At 39.8% G+C, this 19,058-nt stretch overlaps 1 protein-coding gene across 1 annotated transcript in view; it reads left to right on the top strand.

Annotated features, from left to right (window-relative positions):
* The window catches only part of SHB (SH2 domain containing adaptor protein B), a 169,498-nt gene that overhangs the window by 122,884 nt on the left and 27,556 nt on the right, over positions 1-19,058 (top strand). The window contains exons 4-5 of the mRNA XM_083355510.1: positions 3,452-3,626; positions 3,851-3,970. Coding sequence (XP_083211636.1) covers positions 3,452-3,626; positions 3,851-3,970 — 295 coding nt within the window. The remainder of the gene's footprint in view (positions 1-3,451; positions 3,627-3,850; positions 3,971-19,058) is intronic.

Below are 19,058 nucleotides of genomic sequence, written 5' to 3'. Positions count from 1 at the left end.
TGATCCCCACAATTCTTTGTAACTTTCATTTTTTAAAAGTATTCCTTGTTAGTTGGAAATAGCCAGCTGGAAGCATTTAGAGGTTTTATAGCCTTCTAAAACTTTGTAAGAGTGAATTACCTTCATTTTCAAATTCTTAAACAGCTGTTCACTGGAATCCACAGAAGGTAGAGAGAAGGTAGACAGAACAACAACTCTTAACCTGAGTTAAACAGTGAGAATATTTTATCATCTATAGGATTGTCTTCACCTGGTTAATTGTAGGCTTAACAATACTATTGCTTTTGTGGCCTTTATAATTATTACAATAACACAAAGATAATAACAGTCACACAGAATCATATAGCCTTGCCTAGTGACTACTATCTTTATCACTTTTTTCTCATTTGCATGTTGCACCATGACTTTGGAAAGAGTGCAGAAAAGAGCAACAAAGATGATTAGGGAGCTGAGGCTAAAACATACGAAGAACAGTTGCAGAAATTGGATAGGGCTAGTCTAGTGAAAAGAAGGACTAGGGTTGACATGATAGCAGTGTTCCAATATTGGAAGGAATACCACAAAGAAGGGGTGGGATCAACCTATTTTCCAAAGCACAAGAAGGCAAGATATGAAACAATGGATGGAAACCAATCAAGGAGAGAAGCAACCTAGAATTAAGGAGAAATTTCTTGACAGTTAGAACAATTAACCAGTGGAACAAAAGTTGTGGGTGCTCCATCTCTGTCTGAAATGGTATCGGTCTCCTGCTTGAGCAGGGGGATGGACTAGAAGTCCTCCAAGGTCCCTTCCAACTCCGTTATTCTGTTTAGCTTAAGGACATTTATTTGTTATGGAGTTCACGCTTCTTGGTCCTGGGTTTGTTGGGTGTTTTGTTTGGTAAAGAACCATGAAATTCCACTTTTAGATGGTAGGAGATCTACCATCTAATCCCTTGCCAATGTATTTTGTGTTGGATTTCCAATGGGAAGGTGGTTGAGGAAAAATATTCCATTAAACTCCCTGAAACAATAATATACCAGGCTAACTTCGTATATCTTTGCTTTGTACTTGGTGTTCTGTAAATGGCAAGCTTTGCTTCGATAATAGAAGACTTTATAAAAAAAAATATGTGAAGTTGAATGAGAATTTATCCCATTAACCTTCAGTTCGGACTGGAAATTCCATTGCTAAGCCATGAGGTCGTTAAGTGAGATTTCATGTGACCGCAATAGACTTACGACCTCACTTCCCTCACATTTAATTTATTATTGTTAATTGAGGCAACTCTTTTTGCATCTTCTTCCAAAATATTTGCTGTTGGATTCAAGTCTTGCCTTCCGGAGGAGTTGGACTACAGGATCAGAATTCCCAATGAGTTGAATAAATAGTGCTAGGAATTGTAGTTCTTTCATATATAAAAGATAGGTAGTTGGAGAAGGCTCATTAAGCTGAGTCCTATTGTAGTCCTGGCATTGTGTGTTTTTGTGTCAAATCAGACCTTATAAGGGTGGATGAGATAGACCAGCATATAAAACATAAAGAGAACAAGGCATAGTCACTGTCAGTGTCTGATTGGAAAGGACCGATTGCTCCTGTTCCTAATTACCGTATTTTTTGGACCATAAGACGCACTTTTTCCCCCAAAAGTGTGGGGGGGAAACGAGGGTGCGTCTTATGGTCCAAAGGTGATCCGTATGGCCAGCCCCAACCTCTGCAAGTGGAGCACGAATCGGCACGTGCTGAGAAACACCGATCTCACGCTCCTGCACTCTCTCTCGCTCGGTTTCAGCTTCCCTTGCTACAAGAGAAAGCAGGCTGAAACGGAGTGAGGAGATTGCCAGGAATGCGAATCGGCTGATCTCGCGCTGCTGCAATCTGCCTTGTTTCAGCTTACTTTCTCTTGTAGCAAGGGAAGCTGAAACCGAGCGAGGGAGTTTGCAGGAGCGCGAGATCGGCCGATTCGCATTTCTGGCAATCTCCCTCACTCCGTTTCAGCTTGCTTTCTGCAAGAGAAAGTCGGGCTGCAGAGCCGCCTCCGCAGGTACTGCTCTAATGCAGAGAGGGAAGGACAAAGAGGGAGGGAAGGAAGGAAGGAAGGAAGGAAGGAAGGAAGGAAGGAAGGAAGGAAGGAAGGAAGGAAGGAAGGAAGGGACAATGGGAGAGGGAGGGAGAGAGAGAGGGAGAGAGAGAGAAGGGGAAAGAATTTTTTTTCTTGTTTTCCTGCTCTAAAAACTGGGTGCGTCTTATGGTCCGGTGCGTCTTATGGTCCGAAAAATACGGTATTTATTTGACCCTGTTCTGCCAGCATTGTTCTGCCAGCGTATAACAGAATAAGGCAACTAAATGAGGCAGCAGAGAACAAAAACAAGCAAGTATTTTTATAAGTAGCTTGGGGGATAAGTATGTACAGTCAGGAAACAGAGGCTCAGGAAGAGCAATTGAAGGGCTAGTTTTCTGCCAGCTAATCAGTCTTCTGAAACCTGACATGACCTTGATGTCTTGGGAATACATCTCCTAAAATTCCAAGCCAGCCTGCTGCTATACTGAAACGAATAAAATAAAACCATACTTTTGAAATGTTTTTAAATGTTGCCTTGTTTCACTTTGATGTTGCTTTCTTTCACTTGATGGAGTGAAGAACTATCAGCCAAGGAGTTCAGATTGGTTACACTTTACCATCTGAGATCAGATTGAGTCCAATCCCGCTTGACCTTCCGGAAAACACTGAAAACTTGGTTGTTTCCCCAGACACGGTCTTCATGAAATTAGTGAAGCCTGGGTGGATTGCTCTTACATTGTGTTATGTGATACGTTGTGTTATGTTACCACTGCTTTTACTCTCATCTTTTTGAAATTCCTTTTTGAGTTATATGTTTTGAATGTCACGTTTTAATGGTTTCATGTTGCGGCTTCTATTTCAACTTCGCTCAGAATCACTGCAGCGAGAGAGGGACAACCCTATTTGCACAGCATATCATAGCGTATATAGTATAGTGTACAGCAGACCTGTCAAACACAAGGCCTGGGGGCCGGATCCGGCCCACGAAGTGGTTTCATGTGGCCCGCGAAGCCATCCTGGAAACAGTGAGGGAACGGCCCCCACTGCCTTGGCCCCGGCCCAGAGACCCTCCTTCTGCCAGAGACCCTCAGATCTGTCCCACTCCTGCCCAGGCCCCCATAGGCACCCTTGATGCGAACGTTGTAGAGCTGGCCATGCCCACCCAGTAGGCCATATGCACTCTAGCCATGCCCACCCAGTAGGCTATGCCCACCCTGGCCACGCAATGCTGATGCGGCCCTCAATGGGCAACTGCAATGCTGATGCGGCCCTCAATGAAATTGAGTTTGACACCCCTGGTGTACAGAGTACTTTTATTTGTTTTAAAATCCATTATTTCTGTTCAATATTTAAAATTCTTTGGGTATTTGCTAACTTGGAGGTAATGGTTTACTTGAATATGTCTTACAGCCCAGTTCAACGGGGGAGAGATAAGGCAATCTTCACCTTCTCCATCTTCAAGTGATCGGCGCCGACAGCTTCGTGCACCTGGGGGAGGCTTCAAACCCATCAAACATGGTAGCCCAGAATTCTGTGGAATCTTGGGGGAGAGAGTGGATCCAACTATTCCACTAGAAAAACAGATGTAAGTTGCTGATACTTGGTGCAGGGAAACATAGGGCAGCAGAAACTGACATGAAAGTAATATTTTGCAGTTGGGAGTTTGCAGGGCCGCGTCCAGTACACATCTCTCAACGTTGCTTTGCTTTGTCTTGCATAATCGTATAGTACATTAGAATGTCCTTAAAAAAACTGTAAAACTTCAAAGTGAATTTATTCTAAGTGTTCAATGTTTGTGTTTTTTTATAGATGGTATCATGGAGCAATCAGTCGGACAGATGCAGAAAACCTCTTGCGCTTGTGTAAAGAATGTAGCTATCTGGTGAGGAACAGTCAAACAAGCAAGCATGACTATTCGCTCTCTTTGAAGTAAGTATCTTTTAAACAAATTATAGGCACAGTGTTAAGCGGATTTGTAGGGTGCAGTAGCAGCTACCACACACATTTCTTCATCTTGACACTAAAAAGGCTCGCTCAAGCCCCATAGGAATTTTAGAATTCCAGATGTCAGACTGGATTGCTTTGAGTGACACTTCTGAGGGTTGGTTGTAATGCTCCAGGGTCAAGCATGGGGGGTTTGTTTATATTTGTTTTGTTTTTAGTTTTTAGCATTTTAGTTTTTATCCCTTCTTGCTGCTGGTTAAAATGTTTCCGCTACCTTCTGCTTAATTTTTTCAACATTTAATAAACCAATTGTTTTGCTTGTTTGTTTTTCTCCTCTTTCCCTGCTTTTGACAAATAACTTATACCCATAAAATACAAAAAGCTTACATTGTACAGAATACAATGAATGAAAAGATTAGTTTTATTGACTGGTAAACTACCATATAAAATTTCCCCAAGTAAAACAAGCAGCGGAAATTGGAGTGGAATAGAAAAAGTTTTAGGCTTAGGGAGATATCATTGATTTATATTAAAAAGAATAAGGGGAAAAATGTATAATAATTTAAAAAATGGTACTAAAATTTTTAGACAGCAGTCATACATATATTTACCTGAGATTAAATCCTCTTAAATTGAATAGCATTTTCTTTCCAAATATACTGTACATGCAAAAGATCAGATTTATATATATATATAAGGTAAAGGTTCCCCCACACATGCATGCTAGTCGTTTCTAACTCTAGGGGCCGGTGCTCATCTCCGTTTCAAAGCCAAAGAGCCAGCGCTTGTCCGAGGACGTCTCCGTGGTCATGTGGCCGGCATGACTAGACGCCAAAGGCGCACGGAAGGCTGTTACCTTCCCACCATAGTGGTCCCTATTTTTCTACTTGCATTTCGTGCTTTCGAACTGTTAGGTTGGCAGAAGCTGGGATGAGTAACAGGCGCTCACTCTGTTACGCGGCACTTGGGATTCGACCCGCCAAACTGCCGACCTTCTGATCAACAAGCTTGGCGTCCTAACCCACTGAGCCACTGCGTCATACACACACACACACACAGATATGAATATAGATATAGATATCTGTTTCTACAGTCAATAAAAATAGTTCTTAAGTTATGACAGTTCACTTAGCGACAGTTCTCAGTTACGACAAAAAAGTACTTACAACACAGTCCCGAAGCTACAAATGTTGCAGCAACACGGCAGTCGCTCACCCTTAACAACCGAGCACAGTGACGTTGCAACATTCCACCTGTCTATTCCCACACCCCACCAGGACCTAACAGGCACTGGCCATGCTATGATAGCCCACCAGCTCCTCCCCATCCCAAAGGCTCACTTACCTTTCAGAGATCCAGAGTTCCAGAACAGGCTGACCTCCTCCTTCTCTCTCCTCAAGAGAGCTGTCTCCTCTCCAGCCTCTCTGCCCCGGCAGCGCGGTTTCTTTGCCTGTTCCTGCCGCTCCAGAAGCGGAGTGGTGAGAGCAGAGGCAGAGTGGGATGTTCATGTCCTGCTCAGCTTCACTGACTCACCAAGGCTGCCTGTGCAGGACACCCCAATCCACTTTTGGAACCCCGGGCAGTTTCGGTGAGTCTGAAGGAGCAGGAGACTGCACCCCAAAGCTTTTGCAAAGGGACAGAAGGCTTCATGGAGGAGCAATCTCACACTGCTTCGGGCCTTCCGTCCCTTTGCAAAAGCTTCTGGTGTGGAGAAAAGAAGCCTTTGGGGTGTGGTCTCACGCTCCTTCAGGCTTTCTGCACCCCAAAAGCTTTTGCAAAGGGACGGAAGGCCTGAAGCAGGTTGGGATCACTCCCCCCAAAGCCTTCCGTCCCCTTGCAAACGTTTCTTTCAGACCAGTGGAACTGGAATTTGCTGTTATAGAAGGAAAATACGCTTTTGGGACAAGAGGGGGTTGGAAGGCAAACTGTGTTATCCCACACTTAATATCCTGTGGGGTGCAGGAAAAAAGCAGTAGAAGAAAATGTTATGAGTATGTCCCTGAAGTTACCACGTTTTTGAAGGAGATTTCACTTTTATTCTTTTATAGCTTGGAAAATGAGTCCTGCAGTATTGTAATGTGCTTGAATCTGTGCAAGCAGATCTTTTAGCGGACTATTTTTGAGGAAACGTGAATATCCTTCCAGTAGAAAGGTAGAAAGGTGCTTTTGCATGAAAGCACCGCTCCATAACTTACCAACTACAAAATATTCTGCAGATCCGGTGTGTCGGTATCATTCTCCAATTTCTTTTCCCAATTTCAGAAGACATATGTGAAAAGTTGTTCATAAGTCTAACTCATTTATTTATTTATTTTATTTAGTTATATTTATATACTAAATGGGTAGTTTCACAACATCCTTGCATGTATTAAACTCCTAAATTAGCCTTCTCCAATCTGATGGACCCAGGTGTATTAAACTAACATTCCTAGAATTCCCAATTCCCAATCACTTCTATAGCCACCAAGACATCTGGGTTACAGATCCGAAATCCTTATTCTGAAACAAAATGAGTAGACTTTCCTATCTCTCTGTTGCTCAAGATGAGAAGCCCTTTCTCATGAAATGCTTAAAAAGTGCTATATATTGTAAATCTGATTTATAAGGAAGAAATAGCAATGTTTCAAGTCTTTATTTCTCTTTCCCTAAAGTGTATTTGTTTATTTTGTTTTGGGGTTGTGTTTTTTTTTTTTTGGATCGAGAACATATTTGATATTCTTTTCTTAAGTAAAATTAAGCTCTGGGTAGGATTGTGCTAGCAGTGCAATTCGAAAATCCTTTGGCATTGAGAGACAGGACTGTTCAATGATCTGCACTAGGTATTAAGACTTAGAGCAGTTTCCCGGCGATTATCTTAAAACATTTTTATTTATTTATTTATTTATTTTTATTACATTTATATCCCGCCCTTCTCCGAAGACTCAGGGCAGCTTACAAGCTTAGCAGTAGCCTTCATTCTATGTATATGCCTGCTTGTTAGGGCTTTCACACACACCCCAAGCGGCATTATTACAAAGTCAGCTTATTGCCCCCAACAATCTGGGGGCAGATTGTACCCATTCCTTTTGTTTAAGAAAACCTACAAGAATGTTGTTGTAATAACTACTCCCGCCAAGAATTCAGGGTTTTATACTTGAAACTGACAGGTGTGTTAGAATTTTTGATGTATCTGTTCTGAAATGAATAGATGTGGAATTAAATATTCTTTCCATTATAAAAGAAGTGAATGTCACTAGTCCCACCAGTCTTCTAAGCAGGCAAGATAGCTGCTGGTGATAACACGAACAATATCAGAATGGGAGAGGGAGAGTGCTTAGGATTGGGAATGTAAGATGCTCATGTCTTACAAAGTGGAAACATTTTATAGTTCAGGTTACAGTACTCCCATTTTGTAGGTAGTCCTCGACTTACAATCACAACTGAGCCCAAAATTTCTGTTGCTTGTAAGCCACCCTGAGTCTTCGGAGAAGACTGCTCCTTGGTGGAGCAGTGGGCTAATGCCTCCTTAAGTAACACCAGCTGCCTGCAATTAGTGCAGGTTCGCGTCCCACCAGGCTCAAGGTTGACTCAGCCTTCCATCCTTCCGAGGTAGGTAAAATGAGGACCCAGATTGTTGGGGGCAATAAGCTGACTTTGTAATAATGCCGCTTGGGGTGTGTGTGAAAGCCCTAATAAGCAGGCATATACGTAGAATGAAGGCTATTGCTAAGCTTGTAAGCCGCCCTGAGTCTTTGGAGAAGGGCGGGATATAAATGGAATTAAAATAAAAATAAAAATAAATAAATGTAATAAAAATAAAATAAATAAAATAAGACAGTTGTTAAGCAAGTTTTGCCCCATTTTGTGTCCTTTCTTTCCACTGTTGTTACGTGAATTACTACAGTTGTTTAGTTAGTAACATGGTTGTTAAGCGAATCTAGCTTCCCCATTGACTTTGCTTGTCAGAAAGTCGCAAAAGATGATCACATGACTCCGGGACACTGCGACCGTCATAAATATGAGTCAGTTGCCAAGCAACCGAATTTTGATCAGGTGACCATGAGGAGGTCACAAGTGTGAAAAACAGTTGATAAATCACTTTTTTTCAGTGCCGCTGTAACTTCAAACAGTCACTAAACAAATGGTTGTAAGTTGAAGACACCTGTATAGGTAGCCCTCAGGTTACAAGAGTTCATTTAGTGACTATTTGAAGTTACAGCGGCACTGAAAAAAAGCGAGTTATGGCCCTTTTTCAACACTGACAGCCATTGCAGCATCCCTAAGGTCATATGATCAAAATTCAGACGTTTGGCAACTGACTCACATTTATGATGTTCGCGTGTCCCAGAGTCATGTGATCACATTTTATGTACTTCTGGTAAGCAAAGTCAATGGGGAAGCCGGATTTACTTAACAACTGTGTTACTAACTAAACAACTACAGTGATTCACTTAATGACTGTGGCAAGAAAAGTCGTAAAATGGGGCAAAATTCACTTAACAAGTGTCTCACTTAGCCACATAAATTTTGGGCTCAATTGTGGTCGTTAAGTCGAGGACTATCTGTACTGTCTTTTTTCTCTGCTCCGTTTCTGACAATGGGTTTTGACAAATAGAAATTGGGCAAATGTTTGATTTAAATTGTTTTCAGAGGGCCTGATAGGCAATTCTTTGCTCAGTGTTTCCTCCTCTTTTTCCACACACTATGATTTGGTTCATTTATTTTTATTTTATTTTTATTTTTAATTCCACTTATATCCTGCCCTTCTCCAAAGACTCAGGGCGGCTTACAAGCTTAGCAGTAGCCTTCATTCTATGTATATGCCTGCTTATTAGGGCTTTCACACACACCCCAAGCGGCATTATTACCAAGTCAGCTTAATTGCCCCCAACAATCTGGGTCCTCATTTTACCTACCTCGGAAGGATGGAAGGCTGAGTCAACCTTGAGCCTGGTGGGACTCGAACCTGCACTAATTGCAGGCAGCTGGTGTTACTTAAGGAGGCATTCGCTCACTGCTCCACCAAGGCTCTATTTACCCCAAGATGGCTAAACTTAAAAAAAATAGCCTAGAAACTTTTGCTTAAAACTTATACATCAAGTGGGCTTTGCATTCTCAGAACAGAAATAGCAAGTTTATGTATTTGGGTTTTTTAACAATACTTAATCTCTGTTCTGTTGAATTAAATCATTTCATAATTCATTCTTTATGACTAAATGTGATTTTTTTTTAAAAAACAACCTACTTTTACAGCAATTTAATATCTGCCTTACCTGCTATAAGCAGTCCTAAAGTCCTTCACAATATATACTGTCTCTTGACCTCACTCCTGATGACTTCATAAAAAGTTTGTAGTATTTTCTTTTTTAAAAAAAATATTTTATTAATTTTCTATTATTACATTTCATTAGTGCTTAATAAACAACATGTTGTCTGGGTTGATTTGTTTTGCTTAGTAATACAAGTTAAGTTCTTATTCTCTACCCCGTTTTTCCAGCCATTGATAATATAAGTTCCAAGTTTGAAAATATTCTGTATCTTCTTTTTCTTTAATCCTCAATGTAAGTCTGTCCATTTCAGCACAGTCCAGTATTTTCTTGATTATCTCTTCCTCCAATGGTGTTTCTTTATTTTTCCAGTGCTGAGCAAAAAGTTTGTAGCATTTTCTTGGCATTTTAGAAGTAGTTTGCCAGGACCTTCCTTGAAAATATTCCTTCAGTCACTCAGTTCAACCTACAGCTCAAGTTTTCTTTATGGTATCTCACCTTAGTTACCAACAGATCTAGCTAGCCCTGATCAGCTTTTCAAGATCAGCCAAAGATTAGTTAGATTCTTCCTTTAGGCACTCATGCATATGTAAGTCATGTTAAACACAATAGACTTAATCTAAGAAGGTACGGATATAGTTGTCATATAAGAATACTCAGTCTTGGCTTTAACAAAAAGCAACTTGTTTTGTAATCAAGTAACATTCCCTACACCCTTCCCTGCCTTTTCTTAAAGAACAGTTCTAATGTTGCTGATATGATTCCCCACCAGAAATTCTATAAATATGTGATTAATTTTGCCTGAATTTTTAAACAAAATGATTTGGGGAAAATACTGTGCATGTACAGCATTGAAGTAAGATTTATAAAATTAATGATTCTGAGACCATTACATTGTTGTGGTAGACATAATTGCATCTTTCATAAGCACAAGACAGTTAGGAAAGCAGAAGTAAGAAATTAATGTAAAGAATAATACCATCAATTTTAAAAAAGCTAACAGGAAGTTATTGGAAACAAAACAGTGAATTTATCAGCAATAACATGGAATACAAGATCATAAAAAAATACATTCTGTTTTGGATTGTCCGAAAGCACAGTGAACTTTATTGAAAATATCAAAATTTTGGAATGAGATTCCCTTTCCTCAAAAGCACAGCAAACGTTTATTGCAAATATCAATCTTTGGAATAAGATTACCTTTCTATATGTTTTGCTCTTTCAGTGTAGGGTATCTTTCCTTTGGAATGTCCTTTTCTTTCTCAATTGACAAGTTTGTTATTTGGTAGCAAACACAAAAAAATCATTTGTGGCAATTTCAACACATACAGCACAGTCTATGCTTTCTCTGTTGATTTATATTACATACAGAGAGTTCATCTCTTTCTTCCCAGTTGCAGACACATTCTGTTCTGTTTAAGAACATCTGACTATAAATCTTGATTTGAAGTGTTTGAAATTCTGAAAAACAACACAGTTTTCTTCATTAAACACTCTACCAGCTGACCAAAGCCTTTACAGTTGTAAATAAGCAAGGCCACTGCTTGCTTCCAATTTGTTTGCATTGCATGAAGTAGATAATAGAACTACAGAACAAACTTACAAGGTCAGAGACTCATGCTGAGCTATCTGGCTTTGACCTCCATATATAGCACAGGTCAATTGCGTTTCCTTCAGTCATCTTTCTGTATCAGGCTAGCTAAGCTGAATTCTGCCAAAGTAATCTTCTAGAAAGATTTCATTTTTGAAGGAAGGTTGCAATCTTGAGACAAGCCATCCTTTCCCCCCTGAATGGCTGTGGCAGTCTAATTCAGAAGGACCCTTTCATATATTTACATTTTACCAAAAGATCTGGGTACAAATTTCAGAGGGCAGGTTGGAATGACTTTTGCTGCCTACTAAGACAACATTCCAGTTAGTTTCCATTAAAAGGGATAATGAAGAAATGAGTAACTTTAAGATTGTTGGTAGATTGTCATGCTGTTAAAGGAGAAGGGATCTTATATGTTTCCCTCTCTCCCCCCCCCACTTTTATTTTGTATAGAAGTCATGTTTCATCTGCCTTAGACAGAGGTTTAGCAAAGCAAGATACTAAAGCTTTTCCAAGAATATATTATCTCAGGATATAGATTAAAACTGCTCTGTGAGGCAATAAAGAATAAGCCTACTCTCTCTTCTCTTCAATAATCCTCCAGAATAGAGAAAGACTACTAAAGCATCCTCTCTTACTCATCTTTTCTGCATGCCCAGTTCATTTCATTGTCCTCTGAGGGTGGTTTTTCCAGATCCTTCACCATCTGGTAGCCCTGCTCTGAACCTCTTCCATTTGTTGTGGTCCTGGACACAGTAGTTCAAATGAGGACCGACCAAGGCAAAGTAGTTTGGAACAATTACACTCCTGGTAATGCACTCCAAGATAACAATTGCCTTTTCAGCAGCTGTACCACATTGTTTACTTTGGGTGCAGCAAGGACACTCACATTCCATTTGTACGTGCTACTGGTCTCCTTAATCCTGTACTTACGCCTTAAAATTTTCTACTCAAATGCAGAACTTTTTATTTTGCTCTGCTAAATTCCATCCTATTCTTTTCAGCCCACTGCTTAAGTTGTCTACATTTTTTTTGAATCTTCTGTTTTGTGCTAAACAGAAGCTATGCCATCCAGTTTTGTATCATTTGCAACTTTGTAAGTGTTCTCTCAATTCTCCATCTAGTCACCTATAAAAATAATTCAACAATGTGGGGATCTAGGATCCATTCCTACTTCCCTCCAAGCTGAAGTACAGGTATTAATGTTCACTTTTTGGTGCAATGATTCAGCCAGTTGTGAGTCAGTCTAACAGTATCATCTAGACTGTATTTGACCATTCTATTAAGGACACTATAATTAGGCACTCTGTCAAAGGTTTTGCTAAAGCCCTACATTATATCTTGTATCTGCAGCATTACCAACTAAGCTAGTAACTCTATCAAAAAAGGAGATATGATTAATCTGGCACAATATATTTGCAGCAGCCTCATTCTGATCTTTTCCCAGATGTGCGTCCTTTTATATATTCTCGGAATAATGTCTACATTTCTTATTTCTAACTACATTCAGGCATGTAAGTCCTCACTTGGATACTTGATTTTTTAATTTGCTTAATCTAAGAAATAAGCATAAGTATACAAGTGATTCTGATTTCTAGACAGTATTATTTAGTGAATAGCTAAAAGTTACCTAGAGTAGATTACTGACATATAATTTCAACTATGTTTTCCAGTTGAAACTCTTAACACTCTTACTCCACCAGTTCCCATTTGTTAGGGATACAACCTAAGATGCATTATTTGTTTTGAATGTGTATAATTTAGCTTTTCACCCAGAACATAAAATGAGCAAATGAACTTGCTTAGTCTTGATTGCGGTTCCAAACGGAAGTGAGAATATTAAGGAAGGAGACAAACCAAAATCAATTTCAGTCATATGCTACCGAGGTAACATGCATAAAAACAACAAAACACACACACACACACACACACACACGAACTTCTCATTTCTTACAATTTTGCAATTTGGCTTGCAGTAATGATGCTCATAACTTTTGTTTTTTCACAGCACAAAGTCTTTAGAGTGGTGCAATTTTGTGGCTTTGACTTAACACTGATTTCACACACCCCAGGATTTTTCCACAGGCCAGCTTTGTTTAAGTGAGCTGCCAGCATATCATCATAACGACAATATCCAGTAGACCAGTGATGCTTACTCACAGGCAGAGACTATTAAGTAGGAATTTTTGAAAAACTGTTCCAGCAACTTCTGTTAAAAACCCTACTCAGGAAATAGCTGACTTAGTTTTACCATTCTGCCCAGCCTTGTAGAAATGCCCCTCCAGCCTGTTTTTGCCATTGCCAGCACAGTTCTTGTAATCAGTAAATCGTGCCTGATGAATTAGGAGTACATTTTCTGATCACATTCCACAGATGGAAGAAAATGTGCGAGTGAACATTTTTCTGAAACAATAATCAAGATAGAGCATATTAATTTTCCCCCATGTTCTGCACACAAATGACTTTCTTGAAAAATGCACAGATTCTAAACCTTCGGTATATTATAAACTTTTACTTCAGCCGTTTTTTTGACAGACAAACATAATCCTGCCGCTTGCAGGAGGCTAAGTAATTAGTGTTACAAGTGGTACTACGGGGGATTATTTATAGTTACTCTGTCATTCATACCTGCTTATAGCGATATTTACAACACACTGGAAGGGGATAAAGTGGTCTCCTTAATCAGACCAAATCTGTTACAGCAATCTGTCCTTCACAGTCACTATCCAGGCGGATATTTACAAATGCTCTCTCTCTGAGCACGAAGATTGCATTTAATTAGCATCCACAACATCCACAGGTCAAATTTATATCTGCAATATTTTTTGCTAAAATAATTATCTGCAGACGGGGGTGGGTGGGTTTGTCATGCTCATACTACGGATGAAAACAGAAGAAGCTGATGAAAGCAAAGTAAAGAGGAAGAGAGGGGCAGATCCTTCAGGCATCATTGCTGCAAAGCTCAAATGGCTTGGAAAATTACTTCTTGCATGGGAGGCTACTTGCCTGATGAATTTAACCCTTTGGTATAGCTATACTGGACATCTTGTCTTTTTCTTTTTTCTTCCATATTCAGCTGTTCCTCCCCTTGCTCACCTCTGTGCATTTTTGTTCCTCTTTTCTCTTTCTTTTTTCCCTGTGTGGCTACCCCACATTGCCTCATCACTATCGCAGTTTTTTCTCTTTTTTCCTCTTTCTCTTGGGGAAAAAAGAGTGGACCGTCAGTGCTTTTTTTGTAAAAGAAAAAGGCGCCAGAACTCAGACATGTCATACAACCTGCCTTGCCTACCCTACAAGGTTCCATTCAAAACAGGTGCCGGAACTCCGTTCTGAGCGTTCTATGAGGAAAAAAGCCCTGTGGACCGTGAATATATATTTGTAGATTTCTGTGTGAAAGAATATACTTCTAGGGATCAATCCGTGTTTTGTTTTCATTTCCATTTGTTCCCACATATTAAGTTTCTTGTTGTTCTGGTCCTGCCCTCTTTTTGGGAGGAGACAGAGTGGCTTCTGATGGGTATATGGATACATACAGAGGTGGATCTGTAGAAAGTAAGGAGGATGATCTTGATGGAAATAGGCAAGATCCACCGCTGGGTGGGGGTGTGTGAGGTGAAACATATTTTATGTCCACAATAAACAGATAATACTTGGAAACAGCTGAGACAGAAACTCGCTAATTGGCTAGAATATAAGAAGGGGGTGAAGAAACAGCAAAGTCAGATTTACAAGATTCTGTCAGTTTAGCAAATTTAAATACAAATACAGGTAGTCCTTGGATAACTATAGTAACTGGGACCAAGAGGGAACTGCGTCACTAAGCAACGTGGTCATAAAGTGTGACATCACGTGACCACACCAATTTACAATGGCAGCTTTGGCAGTTCCAGTTGTAGTTGCTAGGCAGAACCTCAGAGGTGATGGAATACGTGGATGGGGGAGCAAGGAGCAGAGAGGCTGTCCAGGAAACAATCAGACAAGAGAGGCAGGAGCCCCCAGTGGCTTAATAGTCAGAGGGGGAAACTTAGGAAGGATCCACTCTAATGGATCAAGCAATTAAAAGTGGCAGCAGGAAGTTTATACTTTCAGATTTGCAAGTTTCTGTTAATGTGGCCTCACAGTGAATTAGAATCAGTTCAATTAATTATCTTTCCTATCTGGTTTACCTGGGAAGGCTGACATCACGTGATCACCATTGGCAACCTCCTGCCAACTTCCCCATTGACTTTGCTTGTTGGAAGCTGGCAGTGAAGGTTGTAAATGTAAATCACATGACTGTGTTACGCTGCGACCGTCGTAATTTTGAGCTGGTCACCAAGGGCCAAATTGCGATCCCAAGACCATAAGGTTGCTGCAATAGCTACAACTTGGAGGTCTGGCTGTCAGTCCCCTTGTTCAGTTCCATGAACGAGTGTCTGTTAACCAAGAACTACATGTAGTTTTAACCATTGTGTGAAGTTGATTTTATAATGTGTATATATATATATATATATATATATATATATATATATATATATATATATATATATATATATATATATATATATATATATATATATATATATATATAATATATTATTATAATATTATATATATAATAAAATATATATTAGTTTAGGGGATATCAGTGTCACTGTTCTTGTTTATAAGGGATTCAGGTGTGGGTGTGTCAAGTGATGGGTCTTGTGATGGGTCAGGTGTGAGTCATCAGTCTTGTGATGGGGAGGTTACATCAGGTCAGGTCATTGGGAGTGAACTGTTGGTGGGAGGCTTACGTGGGTTGGTTGAGGATCAGTGCTCTCTCTGGTTGGCTGTGCAGTTGATTTGGATCCTGAGGGGTTCGTAGCCTGGTTGTAGATCAATGGGTCTGTTGATGGAATTGCTAGTGGAGTGCCAGGCTTCAATGAACTCACGAGCGTGGCATGTGGTAGCGTGGCCAATGATTTTTGTGTTGCTCCAATCTAACTAGTGCTGTTTGTTATCAGTGTGGGTAGAGATTAAGGATTTGGGACCGTGACGTTTGACTGCCAGCTGGTGTTTGTGGATCCGGGTTTTTAATTTTTTATTTTTTTTATTTTAATTCCATTTATATCCCGCCCTTCTCCGAAGACTCAGGGCGGCTTACAAGCTTAGCAGTAGCCTTCATTCTATGTATATGCCTGCTTATTAGGGCTTTCACGCACCCCCCGAGCGGCATTATTACAAAGTCAGCTTATTGCCCCCAACAATCTGGGTCCTCATTTTACCTACCTTGGAAGGATGGAAGGCTGAGTCAACCTTGAGCCTGGTGGGAGGCGAACCTGCACTAATTGCAGGCAGCTGGTGTTACTTAAGGAGGCATTAGCCCACTGCTCCACCATGGAGCACAAACACAAATACGTGTTTGTCCCACATAGAATTGGTGGCACTGGTTATAGTTGATTTTATAGATTACATTGTTTCTTTTATCCTTCTGTATCTTGTCCTTGGTTCGGGATAATTCCTGGTGGAGTGTGGCTGTGGGTTTGTGGGCTATTGCTATTCCTAGAGGTTGGAGAATTCTGGCTGTCATTTCTAATATCCCTTTTGTGTATGGTAGGGTTAGATTTTGCACAATAGTTGGCTATGTGGTGTGTTGTGGTTTCGGTGCTCTGTGTCAGAATACGAAGTTTTAGGATAGCTGTTATAGAGAAAGACATCAAGCAGCCATTTCTCTTATGCTTTTCTTAGTGTTGTGGTGCTGCCTTTCTGAAGAGGGTCTGGACCACTTCTTTTGTGTGCAGTGGGGGGTTGCTTGCAAAGCTGAGGATCTGGTCCATGTGCATGGGTTTGTGGTTGACGTGTGGGTTTCCAATTGTCCATTGTCTAGTCTAGTGTGCATAGTCTATGTGTGTGTGCATAAATATGTATGTGTATGCATATATATGTTGTGTTGTGTTTCTCCTTCTTTTAAGAGTAAGCATTCTCTTAAATTCTCATAAATTCACTAACATCTTCATTTCAGATAATTATTGCACTTTATAAACCATGTGACTTAACCCAGCACATAATAGCAAGTTCCAGGTTTACTTTATTACTTTAGTATAGCCAAAAGGCCAGTCAGGTAGAATGCATAACTATAATAAGCAGTAATATAAAAACAATAAATCACTTACTAAAGAATAACCAGCATAATCAATGGTGTGTATATATATATATATTCTGTAAAACATAAAAATTATAATGCGAGCAGCTATCAAAAGGCTAATTCACAAAGGTGAACTAGATATTATCATGTACCAGACTGCATGCCGTCACACAGGATTTTGCCACATTCTATTTAATGAAGTCATTTTTTTTTGTCTGATACCAATAGGGGAACATAAAATTGCTGTAAACAACTTGGAAAATGCAAGAGAGAAGGTGTAAAATGTTTAGTGCAACAGAGGAAAACACAAGCAGCATTTTCTATCATTCCCTATACACATAAGGCAATGTATTCCTTAGAGGAGGTATTTCAGAATTTGCCCTATAGGACGGCTGATGGAAGCATATCAAATTTAATTTTTGGAAATGCTCTCCATTTGGGAAATAGAAGAAAGGAAGAATAGCTGGCATGTAACCCACTCTTGAGTTTCCTCCATTTGTGAAGTTAATTCTTTTGAAAAGCTGTAAACTCAGTTTGCTACCTTGGTGCTTTGTACTTAATGCGCGCCCAAGTACTTTGGCTGGCTCAAAATTCAGGGAGAACCAAGGTGCAAAGCTTTAGAGGCACACCTTGCTTCCAAATAATAATAATAATAATAATAATAATAATAATAATAATAATAATAATAATAATAATAATAATAATAATAATAATAATACTGTAATAATACTGTAATAATAATAATAAGAAGAATAAGAATAATAATAATAATAATAATAATAATAATAAGAAGAAGAAGAAGAAGAAGAAGAAGAAGAAGAAGAAGAAGAAGAAGAAGAAGAAGAAGAAGTTGGAAGGGACCTTGGAGGTCATCTAGTCCAACCCCCTGCTCAGGCAGGAAACCCTATACCATTTCAGACAAATGGCTGTCCAGTCTCTTCTTAAAATCTTCCAGTGCTGGAGCATTCACCACTTCTGGGGGCAGGTTGTTCCACTGGTTAGTTGTTCTAACTGTCAGGAAGTTTCTCCTTAGTTCTAGGTTGCTTCTCTCCTTGACTAGTTTCCATCCCTTGCTTCTTGTCCTGCTTTCAGGTGCTTTGGAGAATAGCTTGGCTCCCTCTTCTTTGTGGCAGATTGAAAGTTATCGAGAATACCTGTGGGACCAAACCTGTGGGGAAGAAACTGTGTTTCAAGTAGTAGTAGGCAATTAGTAGCCGAAATCATGCTTCTGCCCCTAAAGTCTGATTTCCAGCATTTGGGACACATCCAACTGGAAAATTGCTGTTAGTTTGCATCAATTCGAGTAGTCTGTAATTGGATAAGAGCCACGTTGTGCACCATAAGACAGCTGCAGCAGGGATTTTTCCAGATATATTTTGATGGCAGCAGGTCCTCCTTTTATGTGAAAGAATTTCAGAATAGCCTCTGAGCTTCAAGCGCTACGTGTTCCATTTGGCTTTCATGTTCCCAGAAGTGTGGAATATTGCTTCAAGATACTTAAAACATTTTACCTGTTCTGTCTTGTGTCCGCCAAAGGACCCATTATGCAACTTAGGCTTTTGGCAAAGACCATTCTCTTTGTCTTTGGATAATTTAATTGCAGATACTCTTCTGTACAAAGTGTTCTCAAAGCCCTTTAAAGATCAAATGTGTTAATTATGGAAACCACGGATGCAGAAAACTTTCCTCTTAGAAATTCTGTTATTCAGCCTTTTTATTTCATCTATTTATTAAACTTCTATGTCGTCCATCTCGCCAAGGCAATTATTTCCTATGGTGCTTACTTTAGTTGAATAGCACTTGCATAATGGAATTTAATCAGAATATCATATTTGCAACTTTTGATGGTCTGTGAACTTCAGACTCAGGTCTGAAAACTGTTTCACTTAGTAACCACCTCACTTAATGACTGAGTTGCTGGTTCCACTTGTGGTAGCTAAGCAAAGACCACTTGTAGTTTGTTGCAGTATCTCACTGGCTTACAAATATGGTTCGTGTCAGAAATGATGGTCATAATTAGGGAAGTTGGAAGTGACCTGCTAAAGTTGGGGACCCATACAGAAGCTTTTTTAGATTCAGGTCTAATTCTCACATTCATTTCCCTGCTCCAGACGTACTTGACCAGATTCA

Source organism: Vipera ursinii (assembly GCF_947247035.1).
Source record: "Vipera ursinii genome assembly, chromosome: 2".
Taxonomy (NCBI): Eukaryota; Metazoa; Chordata; class Lepidosauria; order Squamata; family Viperidae; genus Vipera; species Vipera ursinii.
This window is presented reverse-complemented; position numbering and strand designations above follow the sequence as displayed.